Source organism: Danio aesculapii, chromosome 14 (assembly GCF_903798145.1).
Source record: "Danio aesculapii chromosome 14, fDanAes4.1, whole genome shotgun sequence".
NCBI classification, from domain to species: Eukaryota; Metazoa; Chordata; class Actinopteri; order Cypriniformes; family Danionidae; genus Danio; species Danio aesculapii.
In genome coordinates, this window is record NC_079448.1 from 49,884,126 (window position 1) to 49,906,005 (window position 21,880).

At 36.8% G+C, this 21,880-nt stretch overlaps 1 protein-coding gene across 9 annotated transcripts in view; it reads right to left on the reverse strand.

Moving 5' to 3' along the window:
* The window catches only part of rapgef2b (Rap guanine nucleotide exchange factor 2b), a 257,833-nt gene that overhangs the window by 25,138 nt on the left and 210,815 nt on the right, over window positions 1-21,880 (reverse strand). For 8 of the 9 annotated variants that reach the window (XM_056472229.1, XM_056472225.1, XM_056472227.1 and 5 more), the window contains 10 exons: window positions 20,567-20,770; window positions 16,752-16,860; window positions 16,302-16,578; window positions 15,444-15,601; window positions 11,642-11,882; window positions 11,161-11,547; window positions 9,111-9,322; window positions 6,510-6,633; window positions 4,921-4,944; window positions 2,485-2,708 (listed from right to left, as the gene is read on the reverse strand). In XM_056472229.1, coding sequence (XP_056328204.1) covers window positions 2,485-2,708; window positions 4,921-4,944; window positions 6,510-6,633; window positions 9,111-9,322; window positions 11,161-11,547; window positions 11,642-11,882; window positions 15,444-15,601; window positions 16,302-16,578; window positions 16,752-16,860; window positions 20,567-20,770 — 1,960 coding nt within the window. The remainder of the gene's footprint in view (window positions 1-2,484; window positions 2,709-4,920; window positions 4,945-6,509; window positions 6,634-9,110; window positions 9,323-11,160; window positions 11,548-11,641; window positions 11,883-15,443; window positions 15,602-16,301; window positions 16,579-16,751; window positions 16,861-20,566; window positions 20,771-21,880) is intronic. The other variant, XM_056472226.1, reaches the window with a different exon arrangement.

Consider the following 21,880-nt stretch of genomic DNA (forward strand, 5'->3'; position numbering starts at 1 on the left):
TTTTGTATTAAATATTTTAAAATATATGAGGAACAAATCTCCTTCATAGATGGAAATGACAGACTCTTAATGCATTCTGATTATACAATATTAAAATTTGTTCAAATATGTAAATAGGATTTTTTGGAAAAGGTGCACTGCAAAAAGTGCTTTTCTTACTAAGAGTTGTCTTGTTTCTAGTTTAAACATCCTAAAATACTTCAATCAAGAAGGATTTTCTAGACAAGCAAAAAAAAAGGTCTTGTTTTCAGAAATAATGTCAAAATTAAGTGAGTTTTTCAATAACAGGGATATGCAGAAATCCTCAAGGTAATTTTAATACCTTTATAAGACTTTTTAAAGACCTTCTCAGAATATTTTAAGACCTCATCGTCACTTCAAGTTCTAATCAGTATCAAACCTTTAACTTAATAAACAGTTGTTAATAAACATTTGTCGTTAAATAAATCAATGGTGCACAGCCATGCAACAGAACTCAGATAAACTCGGAACAAACAAAGCTTAGAATAAATTACTCGCTTGTTTTCAGCGACAGGCTTCAGCCACTGTTTTAATTCATCATTCTCCAACCAGGAGTATGTAAACGTACATTTTCCTATTTTGCTGTCTGTTACGCTCTATGGTTTCGCTACATGTGGAGAGCGTCACATCACCTTCCTGCGTTTGTTGCAAATTACGTGACAATTATTATTCGGGCAAATTACCCAGCCCGAACCAAACGCATGGATCAAGCATGCCATGGTTAATATTAGGAGGAAATTAAATATATTTATGCTTTTTTGGAGTCAAACACTTTATACAACACTTGAACGAAATTTAAAACCTCGTAAAAATGAGATTAAGACTTTTTAAGGGCCTTAATTTTCTCATAATTGATTTATCAACTTTTAATACTTTTTAAGACCCCGCAGACACCCTAAAATAAAACAAGTACAATGATCAGTCAGTGGGGTATGCAAAATAACAGTGTTTTCACTTTAAAGTAAATTATTTAACCTACCCCACTGGCAGTTTATTTTGCTTGTTTTAAGACAAAACTTTATATACTGACATATTATTTCTGAAAACAAGACACTACTTTTGCTTGTCCAGAAAATGCTTCTTGATTTAAGAATCTATACATATTTTGACTAGAAGAAAAGCATTTATTTGCAGTGTAACTCACATTAGAGGTGCATTTGGAGGAATTTGATGAAAGTTTGAGTTTCAATCGAGACTTCGAACATGCTCAAGTTTTTTCCCCACAATATTTAATTACTGTTAGGTATCATGTAAAAACAGTTCAATGTTGCAATTATGAGAATAATGTGGTTTTAAACCTTAGTTTTGTTAATCTGTTGAACACAAAAGAAGATATTTTGAAGAATGCTGGTTGCTGGAACCCGTCCACTTCCATAGGATGAAAGACAAATTACTATGGAAGTCAATTTGTACAAGCTACCAGAATTTTTGTGTGCAACAAATAAAAAACTCAAATAGGTTTTGAACAAGTGAGGAGGAAGTAAATGAAGGCAAAATCTCCATTTTTGGTGTGAACCATCCCTAACAATGCATTTATAATTTTTAATTCTGCTATATACTTCATACTATATACTTCACCTTAAAAATAGTAACTTTTCACAATTTTTCTGTATTTTTGACCAAATAAGTAAGCCTTCAGAAACAGATTTTTTATTTGTCCCAGTGACCAACATGGTTTTTGTAATATACATGCATGTTTGGGTGTGTGTACTTGTTTTTACATCCTGGTGGGGACTTAAACCTGAATACACACAAACTCATGCGGACCAAAATTGAGATCCCCATGAGTAGACATGATTGTAAAATGAAGTATTTTGAAAATGTAAAAGTGCAAATAGTTTCCTGTGCGGGTTGGATTTAGTGGTAGGGGCAAATATACGCTTTGTATAGTAGAAACAACATTATTACATCTATTAGAGTCCGCACCTGGATATAGGAACGAGTCTGCGCGTACATTTTAAGTCAAAATTATTAACCCTGCTGTCATTTTTTTGTCTTTACCATATATTTCCCAAATTATGTTTAACATTTAAAATTTTACAGTATTTTTTCTTCTGGAGAAAGTTTTATTTGTTTTATTTTGGCCAGAATAAAAGGGTTTTCGTTTTTTAAAACCATTTTAAGGTCGATATTATTAGTCCCCTTAAGCAATATTTATGTTTCAATTCTCTACAGAACAAACCACTGTTATACAATGACTTGCCTAATTACCCTAATTAAGCCTCTGAATGTCACTTCAAGCTGAATAGAAGTGTCTTGAAAAATATCTAGTCAAATATAAAGGCAAAGATAAAATAAATCAGTTATTAGAGATGAGTTATTAAAACTATTATGTTTAGAAATGTGTTGAGAAAATCTTCTTTTCGTTTAACAGAAATTGGGGGAATAAATATACAGAGGGGCTAACAATTCAGGAGGGGTAATAATTCTGACTTCAACTGTTTGTGTGTGTGCTCTACTCACATGTGTTGATTGAGGGCTCACACTGCATTGAGAGCGTCTGCAGGCTCTCCTCGTTGGTCTCCAGGGTGAGGTTGGACAGGTATTGTTTGACTTTGCGTGCCATCTGTGCGTCCTCGTACAGCTTCTTGGCATTAAGGAAGGAACTCCGCCTGACCCGCTTCTTGTGCCCACCCGTCTGGGTCACATCCAGGACGGCCGCATTGGCACTGCCCTGGCTGAGTGACCTAAACACACACACACATACACACACAGAGCAGAGTTAAAGATACAGGCTGACTTTAATAGAGGCCAGTATTGCTGATGCAGGATCAGATGCAGTCTCTCATTGACATGCATTAAGACGCATTCCTCGCAGCTTTAAAACATTCCATGCATTTTCACATCTCAGGCAGGTAAATAAAAACGGGATGTTAAATAACCAAGGAAGTAGAGTTCTTAAAGGGATAGTTCACCCAAAAATGAACATTTACTGATTATTTACTAAACTTCAAGTGATTTCAAACCATTCAAAGTTTCTTTCTTCTGTTGAACACAAAAGAAGATATTTTGAAGAATGCTAAAAACTATTGACGCCCATAATAAATAAAAAACTAATTCTATGGAAGTCAATGGTTTTCAGCATTCTTCAAAATATCTTCTTTTGTGTTTAATTGAAGAAAGAAACCCATGAAGGTGAGTAATGTGTTAAGATGGAATTTTCATGTTTGGTGAACTATCCCTTTAAACTTTACATGAGATTTAATGATTGTTTAACTTTTTTGGTCATATTTATCAATCAATTTACCTTTTGAAAGCATTCGATTTATGCTTAAATGGTAAGTAGATGTTATTATTTACTTTGTTGGTCATATTGATCATTGAATTTGCCTTTTAAAAGCATTTGTATCATACTAAAATGGTAAGTAGATGTTATTATTTACTTTTTTGGTCATATTTATCATTGAATTTGCCGTTTGAAAGCATTTGTTTTATATCTAAATGTTAAGTAGATGTTATTATTCACTTTTTTGGTCATGTTTATCGTTGAATTTGCCTTTTAAAAGCATTTGTTTTATTTTTAAAGGTACAGTGCTTCATTTCTTCAGCACTATCATCATAAATGTCTTTGTATATTGATATGGGTTACATTACCCGGCCACTTTATTAGGTACACCTTACTAGTACCAGGTTGGACCCCCTTTTGCATTCAGAACTGCCTTAATCCTTCAAGGCATAGATTCAAAAAGGTACTGAAAATATTCCTCAGAGATTTTGCTCCATATTGACATATAGCATCATGCAGTTGTTGCAGATTTGTCGGCTGCACATCCATGATGCGAATCTACCGTTCCACCACATCCCAAGGTGCTCTATTGGATTGAGCACTGGTAACTGTGGAGGCCATTTGAGTACAGTGAACTCATTGCCATGTTCAAGAAACCAGTCTGAAATGATACGCGCTTCATCACATGGCGCGTTATCCTGCTGGAAGTAGCTATCAGAAGATGGGTACACTGTGGTCATAAAGGGATGGTCAGCAACAATACTCAGGTAGGCTGTGGCATTGACATGATGCTCATTTGGACCCAAAGCGTGCCAAGAAATTGTATCTTTTTCAGACCATTCTCTGTAAACCCTAGAGATGGTTGTGCATGAAAATCCCAGTAGATCAGCGGTTTCTGAAACACTCAAACCAGCCCGTCTGGCACAAACAACCATGCCACGTTCAAAGTCTTAAATCACCTTTCTTTCCCATTCTGATGCTTAGTTTGAACTGCAGCAGATCGTCTTGACCATGCCTACATGCCGAAATGCATTAAGTTGCTGCCATGTGATTATTTGATTAGAAATTTGCATTAACAAGCAGTTGGACAGGTGTACCTAATAAAGTGTCCGGTGAGTGTTTAAGAAAACATTTGGGAACACTTGCAGCAGTTTTCCACTCTTCAACCAAATTTAATTCAATTCAATTCAATTCACCTTTTTTTTTAAAACATAAGTATTAAACTAACAAAGTAAAATAACACACAAACACACAGTAAATGCTTAGTAGAAGGCGTGCAACTATGGTAAGTAGTTTAGCTGAAAGGGGCACGTTAAATCACTTTTGCTAAAGATGGATCATGGGATATCAGATTAATAAATGAGCTGGAACCAAACTGTAAAACAACAACAAAAATAGTCATGCATCATGTCTGAGAAACATTTAAAAAAAATGAAAATCAATAGTAATAAAAGGACAGCAACATTAGGATGTGTTTTTAGAATGATGTGAGTTCATTCAATGACCCTGAGTAGCAAAAGTGATGGAGGTCAAACGGTCAGATGGGGATCCAATGCATTCTCAAATGAACCAGAAAATGAAAAATAATAATAATAAAGCATGGTAAGGAGCCAGGCCAAATTAAAAGAGGGCGCACACACATGAGGCCAAAGGTCAGAGTTCACCATACTCACCCTAAACTCCTCCATTTCTTCTTCCTGTAAAGGAGAGCCATGAATAGTGAAGCGTGGGGCAAAGAGGGTTGACAAAGAGAGAAATGGAGGAGAGAGAAAGCCAATGAGAAAAAGAGAGGGAGACACACTTAGATGAGGAGAAACAAGAGCAAGGGTACCACGGTGAGACCAAAAGAGAGACTATAGGGCTGGGCAATAAGACAATAATATCATATCACGAAATAAGTCATCTCATACCCTTATAACAATATAGATCACAATATAGTACCACATTTGTCAAATCAATCAGTTAATAGTGTATGCTCAGCTTTAATGAGTACAAGCCCTATGGATAAGGGCTACACCATTTAGAAAAAATCTGACATTGCGATATTTTAATTTGACATGATATATACGGCAATATGAATCACATTTCTGCAGATGATTTGAATAGCTCTATTTGGTAAGTTTCCATTAATTTAGATCGAAAATCTTTTTCTATGCAGTGCATCTGCATAAATTATAATAAATTACAAGCAAAAATAAATAAATAAACAGTGCTGTGTGGTTTTCCAGGGAGTCTAACAGTAATCAAGTACAGAAACTTGACCTTGATCAAATGTAAAATAACATGGTCATCATTGCATAAATAATAATAATTATTATTTAATTCATTTTCTTTTAGGCAAAGTCCCTAATAATAATAATAAAATAATAATAATAAATAAAATAATAATATCTTTATCTTTTAATCTTTAATAAATAATCTAATCCTGCAAAGTGACTATTACACCCCATCCACACGGAGCGTCAGCGTCAAAGCTTCCCATTCACTTTGAATGGATGATGTCAGGCATTGCCAAACTGCATTGTGGATCCTTCGGCGCCGCTTCAGTGGCGTTGTATGCTGCAGAAGTTGGGAAATTTTCAAGTTTTCAAGCGCCAACGGACGCGTCAGCCAATCAGGTCGCTTTATGCAAATACCCCAGCTCCGACAGTAGCCGATTGCGGACTAATTTCATTGGCTGATGCTGCTATGATGAAGCCCCAACAATATATTACACAAATATATTACTGTAGAGCATCCTATAGAAAATATGAATTTAAAAGAGATCTTTGGGGGGTGAGCTCTATATCCACCACATGCAAAAGACTAATTCTTTGTTATATTTTAAGGGCAAGGCCAGTTTATTTATATAGCACATTTCATACACAATGCTAATTGAAAGTGCTTTACTGTACATAAGCAAGAATAAAATATATATATTTAAAAATAATAATAATTGAAACGACATGACTTTTTAGTTTGTCCACACCATATATATATTGTCATATTGCACAGCCCTAAGAGAGACAATACCTTCTCTGACAATAATGCAGACGGAGAGTAACACACACACAATGGTTTAACTGGTCTCATATCCACAAACATCACAGAAACACTTCAATAAAGCCGAATAACCTTCTGTAAAAGCCTGTATGTGGAAGCGTGAGGTGAGAGCTGTAGATATCACAGTGAGAGGACACTAAAAGCTACTCGATAGTGTGAAGAGTTCAGCCTGAAAGAGGAGAAATGTGTGATTGTGAAGTCAGATCAGGAAGGGACTCACCTGGTTCTGAACATCAGCGCAGGGTCCATGTTTACAGCTGCCATTCTGCCCACGTGTCGGATCTCTTTAGCGATCATCCGCAGTTTCTCAAAGTTCACCAAACCGTCCACTTTGGAATCATTCCCTGAAGTGGTGCAATTACATAATTCCTTTAGATTAAGTTTGTGACAAAACGGTTATATCACTTTTTACTTTCAAAATGGACATCTGTGCTCTTAAAGGGATAGTTCACGCAAATATTTCAATTCTGTGATCATTTACTCACCCTTCATCTGTTCAAAACCTATTTGAGTTTCTTTCTTCTGTTGAACATGAAAGTATTATGAAAAATACTGGTAGCTTTTTTGGAAAGGCTTTAGAAAGTCAATAAAGCAACCAACATTCTTCAAAACATCTCCTTTTGAAAAAATCAAAACTTGTAAAATTAGAGACCACATGAGGGAGAATAAATAATTAAAATGAGGTCATTTTCATTTTTTAATGAACTATCCCTTTAAGACAAGCCTCACTGAATGTGACATGCAATAAGCTACAGCTGCTTGGTAAATCTTGCACTAAATGCACTGCAATAACAAAATAAATAATATAAAAAATAAATCAAACGAAATAACTAAAAACAAATTAAACAAAAAAAATACATTTAATTAAATGACAAATAAAATCCTAGTTATAAATAAAATAAAAAATAAAATAAAATAGAAATTATATAAAATAAAAATAAAATCCTAGTTATAAATAAAATAAAAAATAAAATAAAATAAAATAAAATAGAAATTATATAAAATAAAAATAAAATCCTTATTGGAAATAATTTTGGAAAGGATGCTTTGTAAATCTTGTACTAAATGTTTGGCAAAAAGAAAATAAAACAAAAAAAAATTATTAAATGGAAAAAAGAAATAAAACTAAATTAAAAAATAAAATAATAATTAGAAATAAATTTGAAAGGATGCTTTGTAAATCTTGCACTAAATGTATGGCGATTAAAAATTAAATTAAATTAAATTAAATTAAATTAAATTAAATTAAATTAAATTAAATTAAATTAAATTAAATTAAATTAAATTAAATTAAATTAAAATAACCACCTAGGGCTTGAGTGTCCACATACTGTACGTGGACAGCACATTTTACCTCTTAAGTGGCTATTTAAAATACTTATACGTTTTCTATTTTGTACAGACATACAGTGTCATCCTGCAACTGTTTTGCAGCATATGAAATGTCCCAAACCCTATCTTTAACTGTCCAAAATGGGGAAAAAATTTTGTTTTTACTCTCTGATAGTCAAAACATGTTCAACAAATGTTTTCAATGTTAAATATGCATTAAAAACTGTCAGAAAAACATGTTTTATGTAAATTTGGACCACGAGTCCACATATATGGACATCACTTTTCTCTAAAAGTACATCATATCAAAAGATGATACTTAGGTTTTATTCTAATTAGGTTCTAATAAGCCCAAATAGCAAAGAGAAATAAAAAATGCATGTAAAAATACACCTTGGGCCTTAAGAGGATAAATTAAATAAATAAAAAAAGAAATAAAAATGTAAATCCTAATTGGAAATAAATGTGTAAGACTGCTTGGTAAATTTGCAGAAAAAAAATTGAAAGGCTATGCAGAGCCAGGCCAGGAATAAGTTAAGCAATACCCACAAAATATAAAAGGTGTTTGTGTGTTTATCTAATCAATATCTTGCCAGATATACAAAATACTTCATTCAAAACAGGATAAATACACCTCACAAGGCCACTCTGAGGTGAGAACATTCAGAGCAGCATAATGAAGAGTGGCTCTAAACCAAACCACCCAAAACAAGCCTCTTAAAAGATTGCATGCTTTTCTTTCCCATGATTCTTTTTACATGTGATGCCAGATGAGATTCGCATTCCAGTGATTATTTTGGTCTCCTACACATACAGTAGCTCTCACTCCAGAGATTGAACCCTTTAAAGGGATTAGGGCATGAGAATGGAATGGAATCAATAGGTCATATTTCTGGCTTAGACTCAATCAAGTGACTTTTTAGACTGGGGAGGAGGTTTTGAGAAGGCCATCAAGCTTGTATGATCCATTTATTACAGCCAATAAATCCTCAAACTAAGCTAGGTTCAGTAACAAAACAAGCATTGGTAGTATATATGTCACCAAATACAAGCATGATGTATCGGTATCACCTGATAAACACTTATTGTTATATCGACCCGCTACAATAAAAACTGTCCACCAATAAATTATGAATTATTTCCTGATTGGTCCATGCAGCAGATGCATAATTTGCAGTTTATGTTGGAGGGAAGATGTTGGGAATGTGACAGTTTTTCACTGTGAAAAAAAAAATGGACGCCACAATATAAATGATTTTGGGATTATTTAATATTTAATTAATCTATTTTTATTACATTTCGTTAATATTTCATTAGATTTTTCGTTGTTTTGCCCTTTAAGTTTTTAAAATAAACCAATCTGCAGAGTGTATATGAAAATTCACACCAAGATTTGCATTTATCAGCTTTTATATTTGATTTTCGGCTTCCAATTATAAAGATTTCAAGTCAAAATTTCATATCCATGCATCACTAAACACTGCCTTACCTTCATGCAGGAAAGTGAGATCCTTCTTGATGACGGGGAAGAGTGGGATGATGGGGGGCTGCAGGTTCTGGCTGTTTAGAAGGTTCCGATACTTGGCCATATTCCTGGAGGGATCGAAGAGGTCTTGAAGGTCGCTGAACAGCTTCTCGTATTTGCTGGGCAGCTTCTCCCATGTGCCCCTTAGCCTGGACACTGGTGCCAAGTTCAGACCACTGGAAAACATAAAGTTAAAAGCTTTTCAAAATTGTAACCTTAAATTATGGCATGTTGATTTATTTATTTATTACATATTTATTGCCACATCAGCAACTTATAGCTATTTCGTGGCCAAATGGATATACATTAAACTATTACATGATAAAAACAAATTCGTATTATATAAAATAAATAAATAAATAAATTACTTCGACAAATATATAAAATATAAATAGATAAAATTTACAAAAAAAAATTCAAAGTTAAATATGGTTTTTCAGCTCTATTTTTGATAAAACATGTAAAACTCTTCCTGGTGGTATGGCATGTTGAAATGAACTGTTGAATCTTTTTTTACGGTATATGGTGCTATCATGATATTGATACTAAAAAGGTTACTTTAACAGGTAAAATAACAAAAAATAATTGAACAAATATTTCAACCAAATAAAATTGCAAAAGGATTATAAAGAGCAATCATATAATATCATCATAATGCAGGTACACTCTTCCAAAAAACACATGTTTTATTCTTAAGAATATTTCATTTAATTATAGTCATTAGCAATTGAATAATGAGGCATTGGAATCAGAATGTGAAACTGTATATATCCTGAATAAATAATAATAAATGTAAACAATAAAGTGCAACATATCAGAGGCTGTGGTATCTGCTACCAGATCTATTTTCAGCAGTCAGACACCCACATGAAAATATACTATAGTAATTTATAGTAAATACTATAGTGCTTTTTTAACCTTTAATAGAGATAAAGATGTAGCACAATCAGCTAAAATGTTGCTAGAATTCGTTTTTATGTATGGGCGATATATATTACAACAGCAAAAATGATTGAGGTCATGTCCATGTGTTATGTGATAAGTCTATATATTGATTTTTGTGTCTCATTAGTAAATGTTAATTTAAGGATTAAACTCAACAGTGAGGAAAAAGGCAGATTACAGCTACTTTTTTAATCTTAGTTAATAACTCCATTTAATAAAACGATTGTCTGCTATTTAATGTGTTATTAGTAATTAACATTGACTAAGGTTAATAAAAGCTCTTGTAGTTTTCATTATGAGTTTAGCTAACTACTTATTCTTATTGCACAGTGTTAACATACAATGGCCCTTTAAGGAGCCACAGATCTTTTGTAATCAATATTTCAGCATGTAGTAGGCAATAACATATGAAAATGTTCATGTTTGAACTATTAAGCTACTGTAAACACTGCTCTAAGAAAGTCTCCAAGCATTAGGCGCTGTTATGAACACTGCAAACACAACTAGAATATTCTTAAAAAGCTCTCTAAAAGATTAAATAATAAATATTTATTTACAGTATTTAGAATTTCTCATTTCAATATTTTGCATGATTAATATCACGAATACTGAGGGGAGGGGGTACGTGCCCCAGTAGAGCTTTATGTCTAGCAACGCCCCTGGAAAAATCTTAAACATTATCTGATAATTTAACTGCATTTAACCGTATTTTCAACTGCAGGGAGCACAATAAACCAAGAAAGATTCGACTTCTGCCAGAAAAGGCAAACATGTTGATTTTTCTCCAGAAGAATGGTAAAAAAAACTGAGAGTCATTTTCCGTCAAAGCATTGTACATTCTTTTATAGGAAAATTTTTATTTAATTGTTTTTTTTTTTCATAAAAAATAATAATAAAATAAAGTGTTGTTTTTCATAAAAAAAAAAAACAACACTATAAAAAGTACCGATAAGAGAACCATTAAAGTATCGAACCGATAAGTGGTATCGATAAAAGTAGTAATACCGTTAAAACCTTAACGATACCCATCTCTAATAATAGGTGCGTTTTAAATCAAGACTCATTCTACCTGATGATGGCAAACATGGAGTTGAAGTTCTTGCATTCGCGGCAGTGCAGCGCAATCTTGATGAAGTGCTTGACTATCTTCATGCGTTTGAGCTGGTTGGCCTCTCGCACCACCTCCGTGGCCACCCAGAATGTCTCCCTATTGATGGCCTCCTCAAAAAGCTTGAGGCTGGGGGGTCCGGTGAGGCGAGTTTTCAGTTTAAACAGGTCATCGATGTACTCGGTGGGCTCGATGGCACAGAACAGCTCAAAGGCGCGCATGGAGAGTTGGGTTGCCACTTCCACTGTGCTGAGCTGCAGCAGGCTGATTTGGCTCTCCCGTAGTAACTCCTGCGCATCTTCATCTGAGCACAGTGTCTCTGTCTCCATGTTGCTTTTCAGGTAGTACCTATGCAGAGAAGAGAGGTCAATGAGTGTGATTTGATCCCAAAGTCAAAACTCTAAGAGAATAAACTAAAGTAAGCGGACTCTAAAGTCAGCACCTTCCACTTAGCTGGATTCTGTCAGCCAGTTTGGAGAGTTGTTCAGGGAGTCTCCTCTGCTTGATGACACCTTCAGGAGTGACCGACACCTCACACAACGAATAGGCTTCAGCAGCGGCGGTCAGGGCAAACTCTCGGATGGCCTGAGCCACCACTTCTTTTGCCGTGGTGTCCTTCCCAATCATGATGTACCGACTTTGCTGGTCCGCCTTGAACACTCGCAATACCTGGTCTGACATGTCTAAAGAACATAGGAATGACTTAGGCCTGTGCACTTGACCCATTCAACAATTAGAACCCAAGACCCCTTTATTTGAATGTAGAAAGACTTATGTTTTCCCCATGATCATTGTACATTGCATATCAATGTATGTCGCCTTCACACTTAGGGCCCTATCATACACCCGGCGCAATGTGGCGCAAGGCACGACACAATTGTTGTTTGCTAGTTTCAGCTTGGCGCAAGAGTCGTTTTGACGTTTTGCAGCACGCTGTTTAAATAGCAAATGCATTTGCACTCATATGTGCGCCCATAGGGGTTCTGATCTTAAAAAAAGGAGGTGTGTTGAGGCGCATTGCTGGCGTGTTTCTATTTTGAGAAACTACAATAGTCTGTTCTATAGACCAGAACAAAGCCGGCCTAAAGTCCAGCGCAGAGCGCGTTAGTTGTGCGCCTCGCTTACACACTGCTTAATACACACATGATGTACATCAATACGCAAATATCATTACACAAGAAAAAGAATTTAAATATTAAGGATATATATAGGATATAATAAGGATATATATAGGATATAAATATAAAGGATTAAAATATTACAAAACATACTATTTTCTTGCCTGCATAAATATAAAAACCAAACTTTCATGCCTTCATCAATTTGCTTTTGTATAATGTTATTATTATTAGCAGTATTATTTATTATATGCATATTTATATTTGTTTTATTAAAAACAAGCTTAGATTTGCCCACCTGTCAGGTTTTAGACCATATGGGGCACAGCATGTGTATTTGGATATAACTCAGTTTTTTGACCACACTTTGTTATTATTGTTTAATTATTCATTTGCTGGAAATTAGAACTGAATTTAGAAATAGTTTTGAAACAAATCTTTGCGCTTAACAAACAAAATTTATTATTTATAGGCTAATGGATGTCTGTGCGTACAAGAAGTTTCCCTATCCACGAGAGTGAAAGTGAAAGTAAATAACGAGGTGGCTCATCTCTCATTCTCGTGCTGTAGATGCTCTGTTTAACTGTTTTCTCGCTAGTGAAATGCTCAGTTTTTCCACTTACACAGTCTGTCATGTAAATAGCAAATGCGCTATGGCGCGGCGCAACTGACTCTTAAAGGGAATGGGAGATGAGACTCTGGTTTATTCTCAAAACACACCTATAACTCATTAAGAAAATAATCTCAACCTTTTTAGACCATACGCTGCGGCGCAAAGCAGATTTTTCCGTCCTTATATTAGCAGAAGTGGATTCTGACACGCCCCTTAATGCGTTTGTGCCCTGTACTTTGCACTTTGCGCATGGATCATCAAAATAGAGCCCTCAGTGTTTAGTTATTTGGACAATCCAAGAACTAATCCACTTCTGGATAAAGTTTACAATGAAATCCAACGATGCATCATTTCTACGTCAACCACTTGTCTATTGTGTTTATAATCAAGCTTCCTTTAAAACATGATATGCATTTATGTCTGTTACGAATCCTCCACTGTTTTTCCCAGTGTATGTTCTTTCTGTCTCTCTCTATAATGACACTATTAGATTACAAGGGTGCCAATCATTGCTAGTCAGCGGTAATGATCTTTGCAAATCATGATCTTTGCAGAGAGCTTTAAATGGCAAGCGGCAAAGATTAGCTCTTGTTTGGCTCTTTTTGGCATGCTGTCTGTTTTGTGGTGTCTGTTTTCATGCTACTTTTTAATGTTCAGCCTTTACAGAGTTTTAAGATTGGTTGGAACAATCTGTTTTCTGACTTAAACGTTTGTAACTTCTGAGTTTGTGACGCATGTCATTGAAGTGTATCTTGAACACATCTATCCTGCTTATGCTCCATTTAAACCTGCTTATGCTCCATTTGTGATTTTAACTACTGGCTTCAAATGTTTTCTTATTTAGAGGATTGTGAGGAGTTAGTGGGGGTATGTTTTTCTTTCTTTCTTTGATTTTCAGTTCCCTCTCTCATTTGTCTTGGTGGTATAAATATGTTTACTTGTGTTTTTGTATATGTAAGAGCCATAATTTGATTTAGATGCATAAAAGCCGCTAAACGCCACTTCCGCCAACAATTAGATAAAGACATTTAGTGAATGCTTTAGGCACGCAGTACACCATCAACAAATAGATTTGCTTCAAATCATCTAAATCGCAGCGTCAGCGCATTCAGAAATAACAGTTTGTTAACAAAAGCTGCTAAACACCATTTGCCTTTGACAGCAAAAGCCGCTATATACTGAGAACCAACCAGAAGGCGCGAATCGAATCATATGTTTTCAATGTAGCAACGTGCTGATACACCGGCTTTTATGAGGGAAAATTTATTATGTTTTAATCCGCTTTCGATTTTAAAAGATGACACTGATGAACTGGATGAGCCTGTCCGACTGTCAGTGGATGGCTTAACTCAAAACTCTGTGCATTATAAGAAAAAGAAAACACAATGTACAGTTGGAAGTGTAGCATGCATTCATAACGTTTGTTTGCACAGCGGTGCTTCTTTGAATGAGTCTGATTTACTATACATCAAACGACAACTGCGTTTCTCGAAAGACAGAGTTAAGATGCTTTTCTTTTATCCCACATGGATGCTATGAGGATAAACAAGAGACGAAAAAGAGACAAAGACCTTGAGTATAGTGAGAATGAATGAATGACAGCTTCTAAAATTGTCTGAGAGACATCCCCTTTTTGCCCAGTAGGCCCACCTTGTGATTTATCTCCTAATGTAAGCTATTTTTTTTCAAGTTAAACATAATTTATATTAGCCTACTTCATAATACCTATACGTCTGATAAGCTTTTTATATTAATGGACAATGCTCAGATATTGATGTTTCATAATGTTTTAAACTACAATATTTGAATCTCACAAATCAACCTTCAAGGTCAGCCAATCCTAATCCTACAATAAACCCTTCAGTGTGAAAGCGACATGATTTAGTAAACAAGAATCAATTAGCTTAAGACTTCTGATTACTCCCACCAAATGCACCAAGTGTTCACAGATTAGGACCTGATTGAGCCCCACCAAAGCTGTGCTACATAAAGAACTTTAAATGGCAAAATCAATGTCAGAATTTAGCAGACAAGTGACCCAAAGAAGACCGTGATTAGAAAAATGAAGGTAGTCAAGGAACCTTTGAGATCAAATACTTACTAATAGGGACTGCTTCTGAAAGAGGACATTCAGGACAGCATGAACATCTTATAAAATATGCATTAACTGTGATTAAACCTCTGTGAAAGATTCTGTAGGTGCCCTGAAGTCAAGTGCATAATACGAATGTATTTAAAGTATCCTCGTAAACGATCTTAACTATCATTATTTACAGACTCAAAGTCTGTACTCTCTTAAGGAGGATGTAGGACAAATACCTGGATCAAGTGACTATTGATTAAATCTTATTCCTATGATAATGAAAGGTTAATAGGAGTAAGTAGGTTGAGGTTGAGAGGAAGTAGTTCACCCCTTAAACCCAACTTAACCAAACCTAACCTTAACGTCTGATGGTTAATAAGAATGTTGTCCCAAATCAGCCCTATGTTTTAATTAAATGTGATCATCCTACCAGGCTGGTTGTTGAAGTCGAGTATGCGGTGGTGTGACTGCAGCAGGTCAGGGTTGCTTGATGAAAGGTTTCCACTGACAGGGAGAGCAGGAGGGATCTGCTTTGACTGCTTCAGGCCCACAATACTGTCATCCTGGGACTGTCCCACCCCAACGTCACTGTGAACAAACCACAAAAGTTATATCCCCCTTATTTTGCAATGACGGAAATGAGTGATTTTTTTTGTGGTAAGACTTCTGATTCATTTGCTACGACATGAATAACAGTAAACAGTCAACGCACTTGCACTACAAACAAGTGTTTATGACAGTACATTAAACTAATATAACCAGACAATACCAGTTTGTACAGCTAAAAATCTTTGCAAGTGAATACGAGTCTTGAATGTAAGTCTTAACACATATAAAGGCACAGTATGCAATTTTCACCACTAGAGGGCGAATATTCACAACAAACAAAGGCATAGTTTTATATTTTCATGCACAATATATTGAAGAACCAGAAGCTGCGATCGTTTTTCTCTCATATTGTGAGGCAGTTCCTAGAGAAACGGAATATTAAGTGAGAAAGCAGTGGGCGTGGCTTTTTTTCTACTGCAAGCTGATTGGATGTAGTAAAGTAGATGTTTCTTAAAAAAATTTGGAAAAGGGTTTGAGGAGGGATATTACAACAACAGACTCCTCCTCCTCACCATTTCTGTCTGTTGTCAAAACTGAGAGCTGGAGGGGCGTGGTTAAGTATGTTAGCCACGCCCAATACCTGTGATTAATTAAAGTACCTTTAAGTTACAATGGCCAGTTGTATACAGCAGTGGACAGAAGTCGCCAATACAGCTTTCATATATTAAGCTCATCTTACTTGTAAGGTTTGGGTGGAAGAATACTGGTCAGTGTCTTGTCGAAGATCTTCTTCAGCTTGTTTCTTCCTCCTGCGCTGTTAGCCTTGGCTTTCTTACTGGCTTTCTCCAGATCCATGACCTGCTCCACGTCCACAGCCAGGTCAGGGATGGAGTAGCGGCTGGCTTTCTTAATGTCCCCGATTTTAGGGATGTGCGGAGCCCCGTTTTTCCGGTCGGGCTCCTCCTCTTGTTCTTGCTCCTGATCCTGGTCAGGCCTGGCCAGCAGCTCCTTAAACACTGAGAGGAAAGAGCCCGACATAACGATAAAGAGTGTAAGAATCCCAAAACAAAAAAATCAGCTACATTATCCACTACTGCTGGAGGAAAAGGAGCTGAGTGGGGAATTTCAGATAAACTACTGCGCTGAGACTAAATGACAGTCTGTGGTGATTTCAGCTAGTGTAGCTTACCCAAGAGATTGGTTTTCACAGTAATGGACAGGTGCGTGTTGTTTTTGAGAATCTCGTTGGCTTTGGATAGCGGCACATTTTCAAAGTTTTGCCCATTTACCTCCAGTATCTGTGAACAGAAAAAACAATTGCTAAATCAGCACTGCAGCTGAGCCAGCTGATCAAATAAAGCATGTTCTGTTTCAGTACGCTTTCAGTTCATGGCATTGCAGGCCACTTAAAAGGGTCATGAACTGCAGTTTTTTATATTACTCTTCTCCATTGACTTTTTTTCAATCTTTCTTTTTCAAATCAAGTGTTGAATTGTGCTTTGTTTGTACAGAGGATTTTCTTATAGTGAAATGACCTCTTGTGTATCAAAGGATCAAGGTAATCAGTTCATGACCACTTTAATGCGATTCTTTCAGTGAGGTGAAGTATAGAGAGTCAAGTCTTTCACTGTGCTGCTTATTCCATGGTTTCCGCTACATTCATTCGGCCAATGGCGGGGCGCCACACCAAAAACGATCCCGCCATGGCTACACATTCGGTCGTTTTTTCTTTTTTAAATAGCGGGTGATAATCGCACCAAAACGTATTAAAAGGTAAGTGAATTATAACAGCGCAAACTTTACTATAATCATAGTAGTGCTGTGCGTTCTTTGTTTAACCCTTTAAGGTGACATGCTGACTGAATAAATGACTGACTGATAGGTGCGTGATGCGTGAGGCCAGCAAACATGGCGTAACTTTCAGTTATGACGAACACAGTTTCCATTATATTTTATTTATAGTTAAAGGTCTGTGGTTCTGCATACAATGAATTCATCTTGCTGGAGTTTATAACCATCTCACTTTACTTCAGGATGCATTAATGCCGCTCTGTAGGTCTATTGGAGACATTCATAAATATTCCTAGCAAATCTAATAAATGTTGGAGACATACTCATTCCACAAACGCATTAAATCAGACTTCAGCAGCGTTTATTTGAGAGCGCACAGGAAAATCTGCACTTGAGCAGCGTATATTTGAGGGCGCAAGAAGTTTTGTGCACGAGCAGAGGAAATCGGCACTCGAGCACACAGAGATTGACATGCTCGTAGGCTATTACATGAATGTGATCTCGACTTAATACTGCGCTCATGACATTTGTCAATGAAATAACGCCACATGTAGTTGGTAGAGCTGTGTAAAATGCCCAACAGAGTCAGCCGCCACAGCTGGAAACAATCCTATAGGAAACACTGTCTTCTATACATAAAATAATGATGATCTAAATGAAAAAAAAAACAGCTTTGTCTGTAATTCATTCATTCATTACAAGCAAACTGATTCCAATGACACACACACACATTGGTATTGGTAATTTACAAGGACTCTTCATAGGCGTAATGTACTTTATACTATAAAAAAAAAAAAACAACCCTCACAGGAAACCTGTGGCAAAATTTCAATGCCAAAAGACATCGTTAAGTATGATTTTAAAACGTTTTGAATAACAAGGACATCAGACATGTCCTGGTAAACCACCATAATAGAGTACAGTATGTCATACTCAGGTCATATACAAAAAAAGTATGACCAGTAAACACACATACTGTATGTTATAGCATTAGCAACCAAGTACAGTGGGAGTTGCGCTCTAAAAATAATCAGCTTTATTTTTACAATTATTACAGATGTTTTAAGACTGTAAAATTGAATTTAACAAACCGAAGATTAAATTATTTCATAATGGCGCCTTAACTTCTTCCTTCTTTTAGTGCAGGGGTGTCAAACTCAATTCCCGGAGGGCCGCGGCCCTGCAGAGTTTAGATCCAGCCCTGCTTCAACACATCCATCTGTATGTATCAAACAAGCCTGAAGCACTCAATTAGTCTGATCAGGTGTGTTTAATAAGGGTTGGAACTAAACCACTGAGCCACCTTGCCGCTCTTATCAATACCTATCAATAATGTCAAATGAAGCAGAATGAGCGGATTATTATTCTGAACAATCAACAATCCTCCAGTAGTTCAGAAGCCAAACAGACACTCACTCATTAAACAGCTTTACTGCAGTGAGTGAAGGGCAGAAAGAGAGAGTGTGACACACTCCATTCAGCTAATAATCACATTTTCTGCTAGCGTGAAGATGCACGCCAGACATATTTAGACAACAGAGCAAGTTTACAGGCTCAGATTTGTGTGTTTTTACATTTGACCGACAGACTGAATGAAAATAAAAATCCTAGGATGAGTTTTTTTGCTCTTCTTCTTGATGATTTAGGGCAGCGCTGTGACAAACTCGCTTTCACCGCTTGACAACGGCAATTACCGATGCTCTCACACAACATTTCCCACTTCCAGTCGCACAGCTACTATTAGCACTGCAAACGCTACAGCAAGTTGCTATTACGCTGTCAGTGTAACAGCTACGGCTATGTGTGTGTGTGTGTGTGTGTGTGTGTGTGCGTGTGTGTGCATGTTTGTGCGTGTTTTTGTGTGTTTCTGGATGTTTATATGCATGCATTTGTGTTTGTATGCGTGCTTGAGTGTGCATGTTTGTGTGTGTGCATTTTTGTTTTCGTGTGTGTGTATGTGTGCAGGCATGTGTGTGTGCTTTTTTATTCTTTGTTTGTGCGGATGTGTTTGTGCGTTTGTGCATGTTTGTGTGCATGTGTTTGTGTACATGTACGTGTATGTGTGCATGCGTGTTTGTGCATGTACATGTTTGGGTGCGTGTTTGGTTATTGTGTGCATGCATGTTTGTGTGTGTGTGTGCCTGTTTGTGTGTGTGTGTGATTGTGTACATGCATGTGTATGTGTGCGTGCCTGTTTGAGCGTGTACATGTTTGTGTGCGTGTATGGTGATGTGTGTGATGGTCATGGTGTGTGCGTGCATGCATGTTTGTGTGTGTGTGTGTGTGTGTGTGTGAGAGAGCGTGAGTGTTTGTGTTTTTATGCATGTTTGTGTTTTTTTTTCTTTGTTTGTGCGTGTGTGTTCATGATTGAGCAGATGTGTTTGTGCGTGTGTGTTTGTGTGTGCTTGTGCCTGTGTGTGTTTGTCTGTGGGTGTGTTTGTGTGTGTGTGCGTGCATGCTTGTGCGTGTACATGTTTGTGTGCGTGTTTGGTGATTGTGTGCATGCAAGATTGTGCGGTTGTGTTTGTGTGGGCACGTTTGTGCATGTATGTTTGTGCCTGTGCGTGTTTGTCTGTGCGTGTGTGTGTCTGTGCGTGATTGTGTACATGCATGTGTGTGTGTGTGCGTGTACATGTTTGTGTGTGTGTTTGGTGATTGTGTGCATGCATGTGTGTGAGTCTGAGTGTTTGTGTTTGTTTTTCTCTTTGTGTGTGTGCATTTGTGTGATTGTGTAAATGCATGTATGTGCGAGAGTGTTCATGCGTGAATATGTTTCTGTGTTTTTGCTCATGTTTGTGTGTGTGCGTACATGTTTGTGTGTGTCTGAGTGTTTGTGTGTGCATGTCTGTGTTTTTCTTTTTTGTTTGTGCGTGTGTGCATGTTTGTCTGTGTGTCCGTTTGTGTACATGCATGTGTGAGTGTGTGCGAGAGTGTTTGTACCTGTACATGATTGTGTGCTTGCATATTTGTGTGTGAGTGTTTGCGTATGATTGAGTGTTTGTGTGTGTTTTTTTTGGTTGTGTGTGATTGTGTGTGTCTGTGCAGGCAAGTAGCTTTCACAGTGTCAGCGTAACAGCTAGGGTTGTTTGTGTGTGTGTGTGTGTGTGTGTGTGTGTGTGTGTGTGTGTGTGTGTGTGTGTGTGATTGTGTGTGTGATTGTGTGTTTGTGTGTGTGTGTGTGTGTGTGTGTGTGTGTGTGTGTGTGACATTCACCTGATCTCCTCTTTTAAGGCCAGCCTCTGCAGCTTTACTGCCGGGCTCCACGCTGTCGATGAAGATGCGAAAGCCCTTCTCGGAGCCGCCCAGCAGGGTGAAGGCCAGCGGGGCTTCCCTCGAGGGTTTGGTCAGGGTCACCACACGCAGCTTAGCTTTGGCAGCACATGCTATGTTTAACAGTCTTAGGTGGCCACACATTTTCTGGTTCAAAGAGAGGAATTACATGAGATTTGTGCGCTTCACATGCTCACAGAGAAATCATTTGAAAATATTTTACTGGATTCTGTTTTAATGGTTTAATCCAATTTTAGCAAATCAAAAGATTAACCAGCAGAGTGAAGTAACACATTACAAGTACTCAGGCTACTGTAACTGAGTAGTTTTTCTCAAGAATTGTAATTTACTAAGTAGTTTTACATATGTGTACTTTTACTCTCTCGAGTACATTTTTTGTGCTTTTACTCCATTACTTTCCTTCAACCTGCAGTCACTACTTTATTTGTTCTTGTGTATGGGGATTAGAGAAATCATTCCTGTGATTCCTGTCCAATCAAATCACATCATACTGAACTACCTCAAGACATGGGCGATTTATAATTGCAGCAAACTCTTTGGAAGCATTAAAAGTGTCCACAAAGATGTCCAAAATCTTTACATGCATTGACCCAGAGACTGTTTAGATGCAGGTCACTGATGAGAAGATGACAGATGTTTACTGTGTGATGACTGAAATGGCCTTAAACACCCAGCAGGCACGGCAGTCAACATGACGTCAGATTGATGTTGTACCCCAACATTGTGGGGACGTTGCATTTTGTTTGGAAATGAAAATCAGGCTGACGTCAGAACTCAACGTCAGGCCAACATCCCGCCTAAAATCAGCCAAACATCAAGGTCTAATGATGTTACAGCTTGATGTTACAGTTGTGTGGACATTACCACTATGGCGTCTATCAGATGTTGGATTTTGGTTGCCATAAGTGACAACTAAATGTCAGTTTTTGACGTTAATATGACGTTGGTTTAAGATGTTGGCTCGACGTTGGATTTTGGTCACTTTCCAACACAACCTGAAATCAACCAAATATCAACGTCATTTAAATTCGTTATTGGACAACAAAATAACGTCCTTAGACGCTGGCTGGACATTGAATTTTGGTCACCTGACATCACAATTTTAATCTGACCTAATATTAACGTCTTATGATGCTGTGTGACTGCTGGGCAGGAACTAGATGCACTACAGAATGTTACGTTTACACACATCCACAAATTACATGTAAATGCATCAGCTTTTTACAGTGTAATACT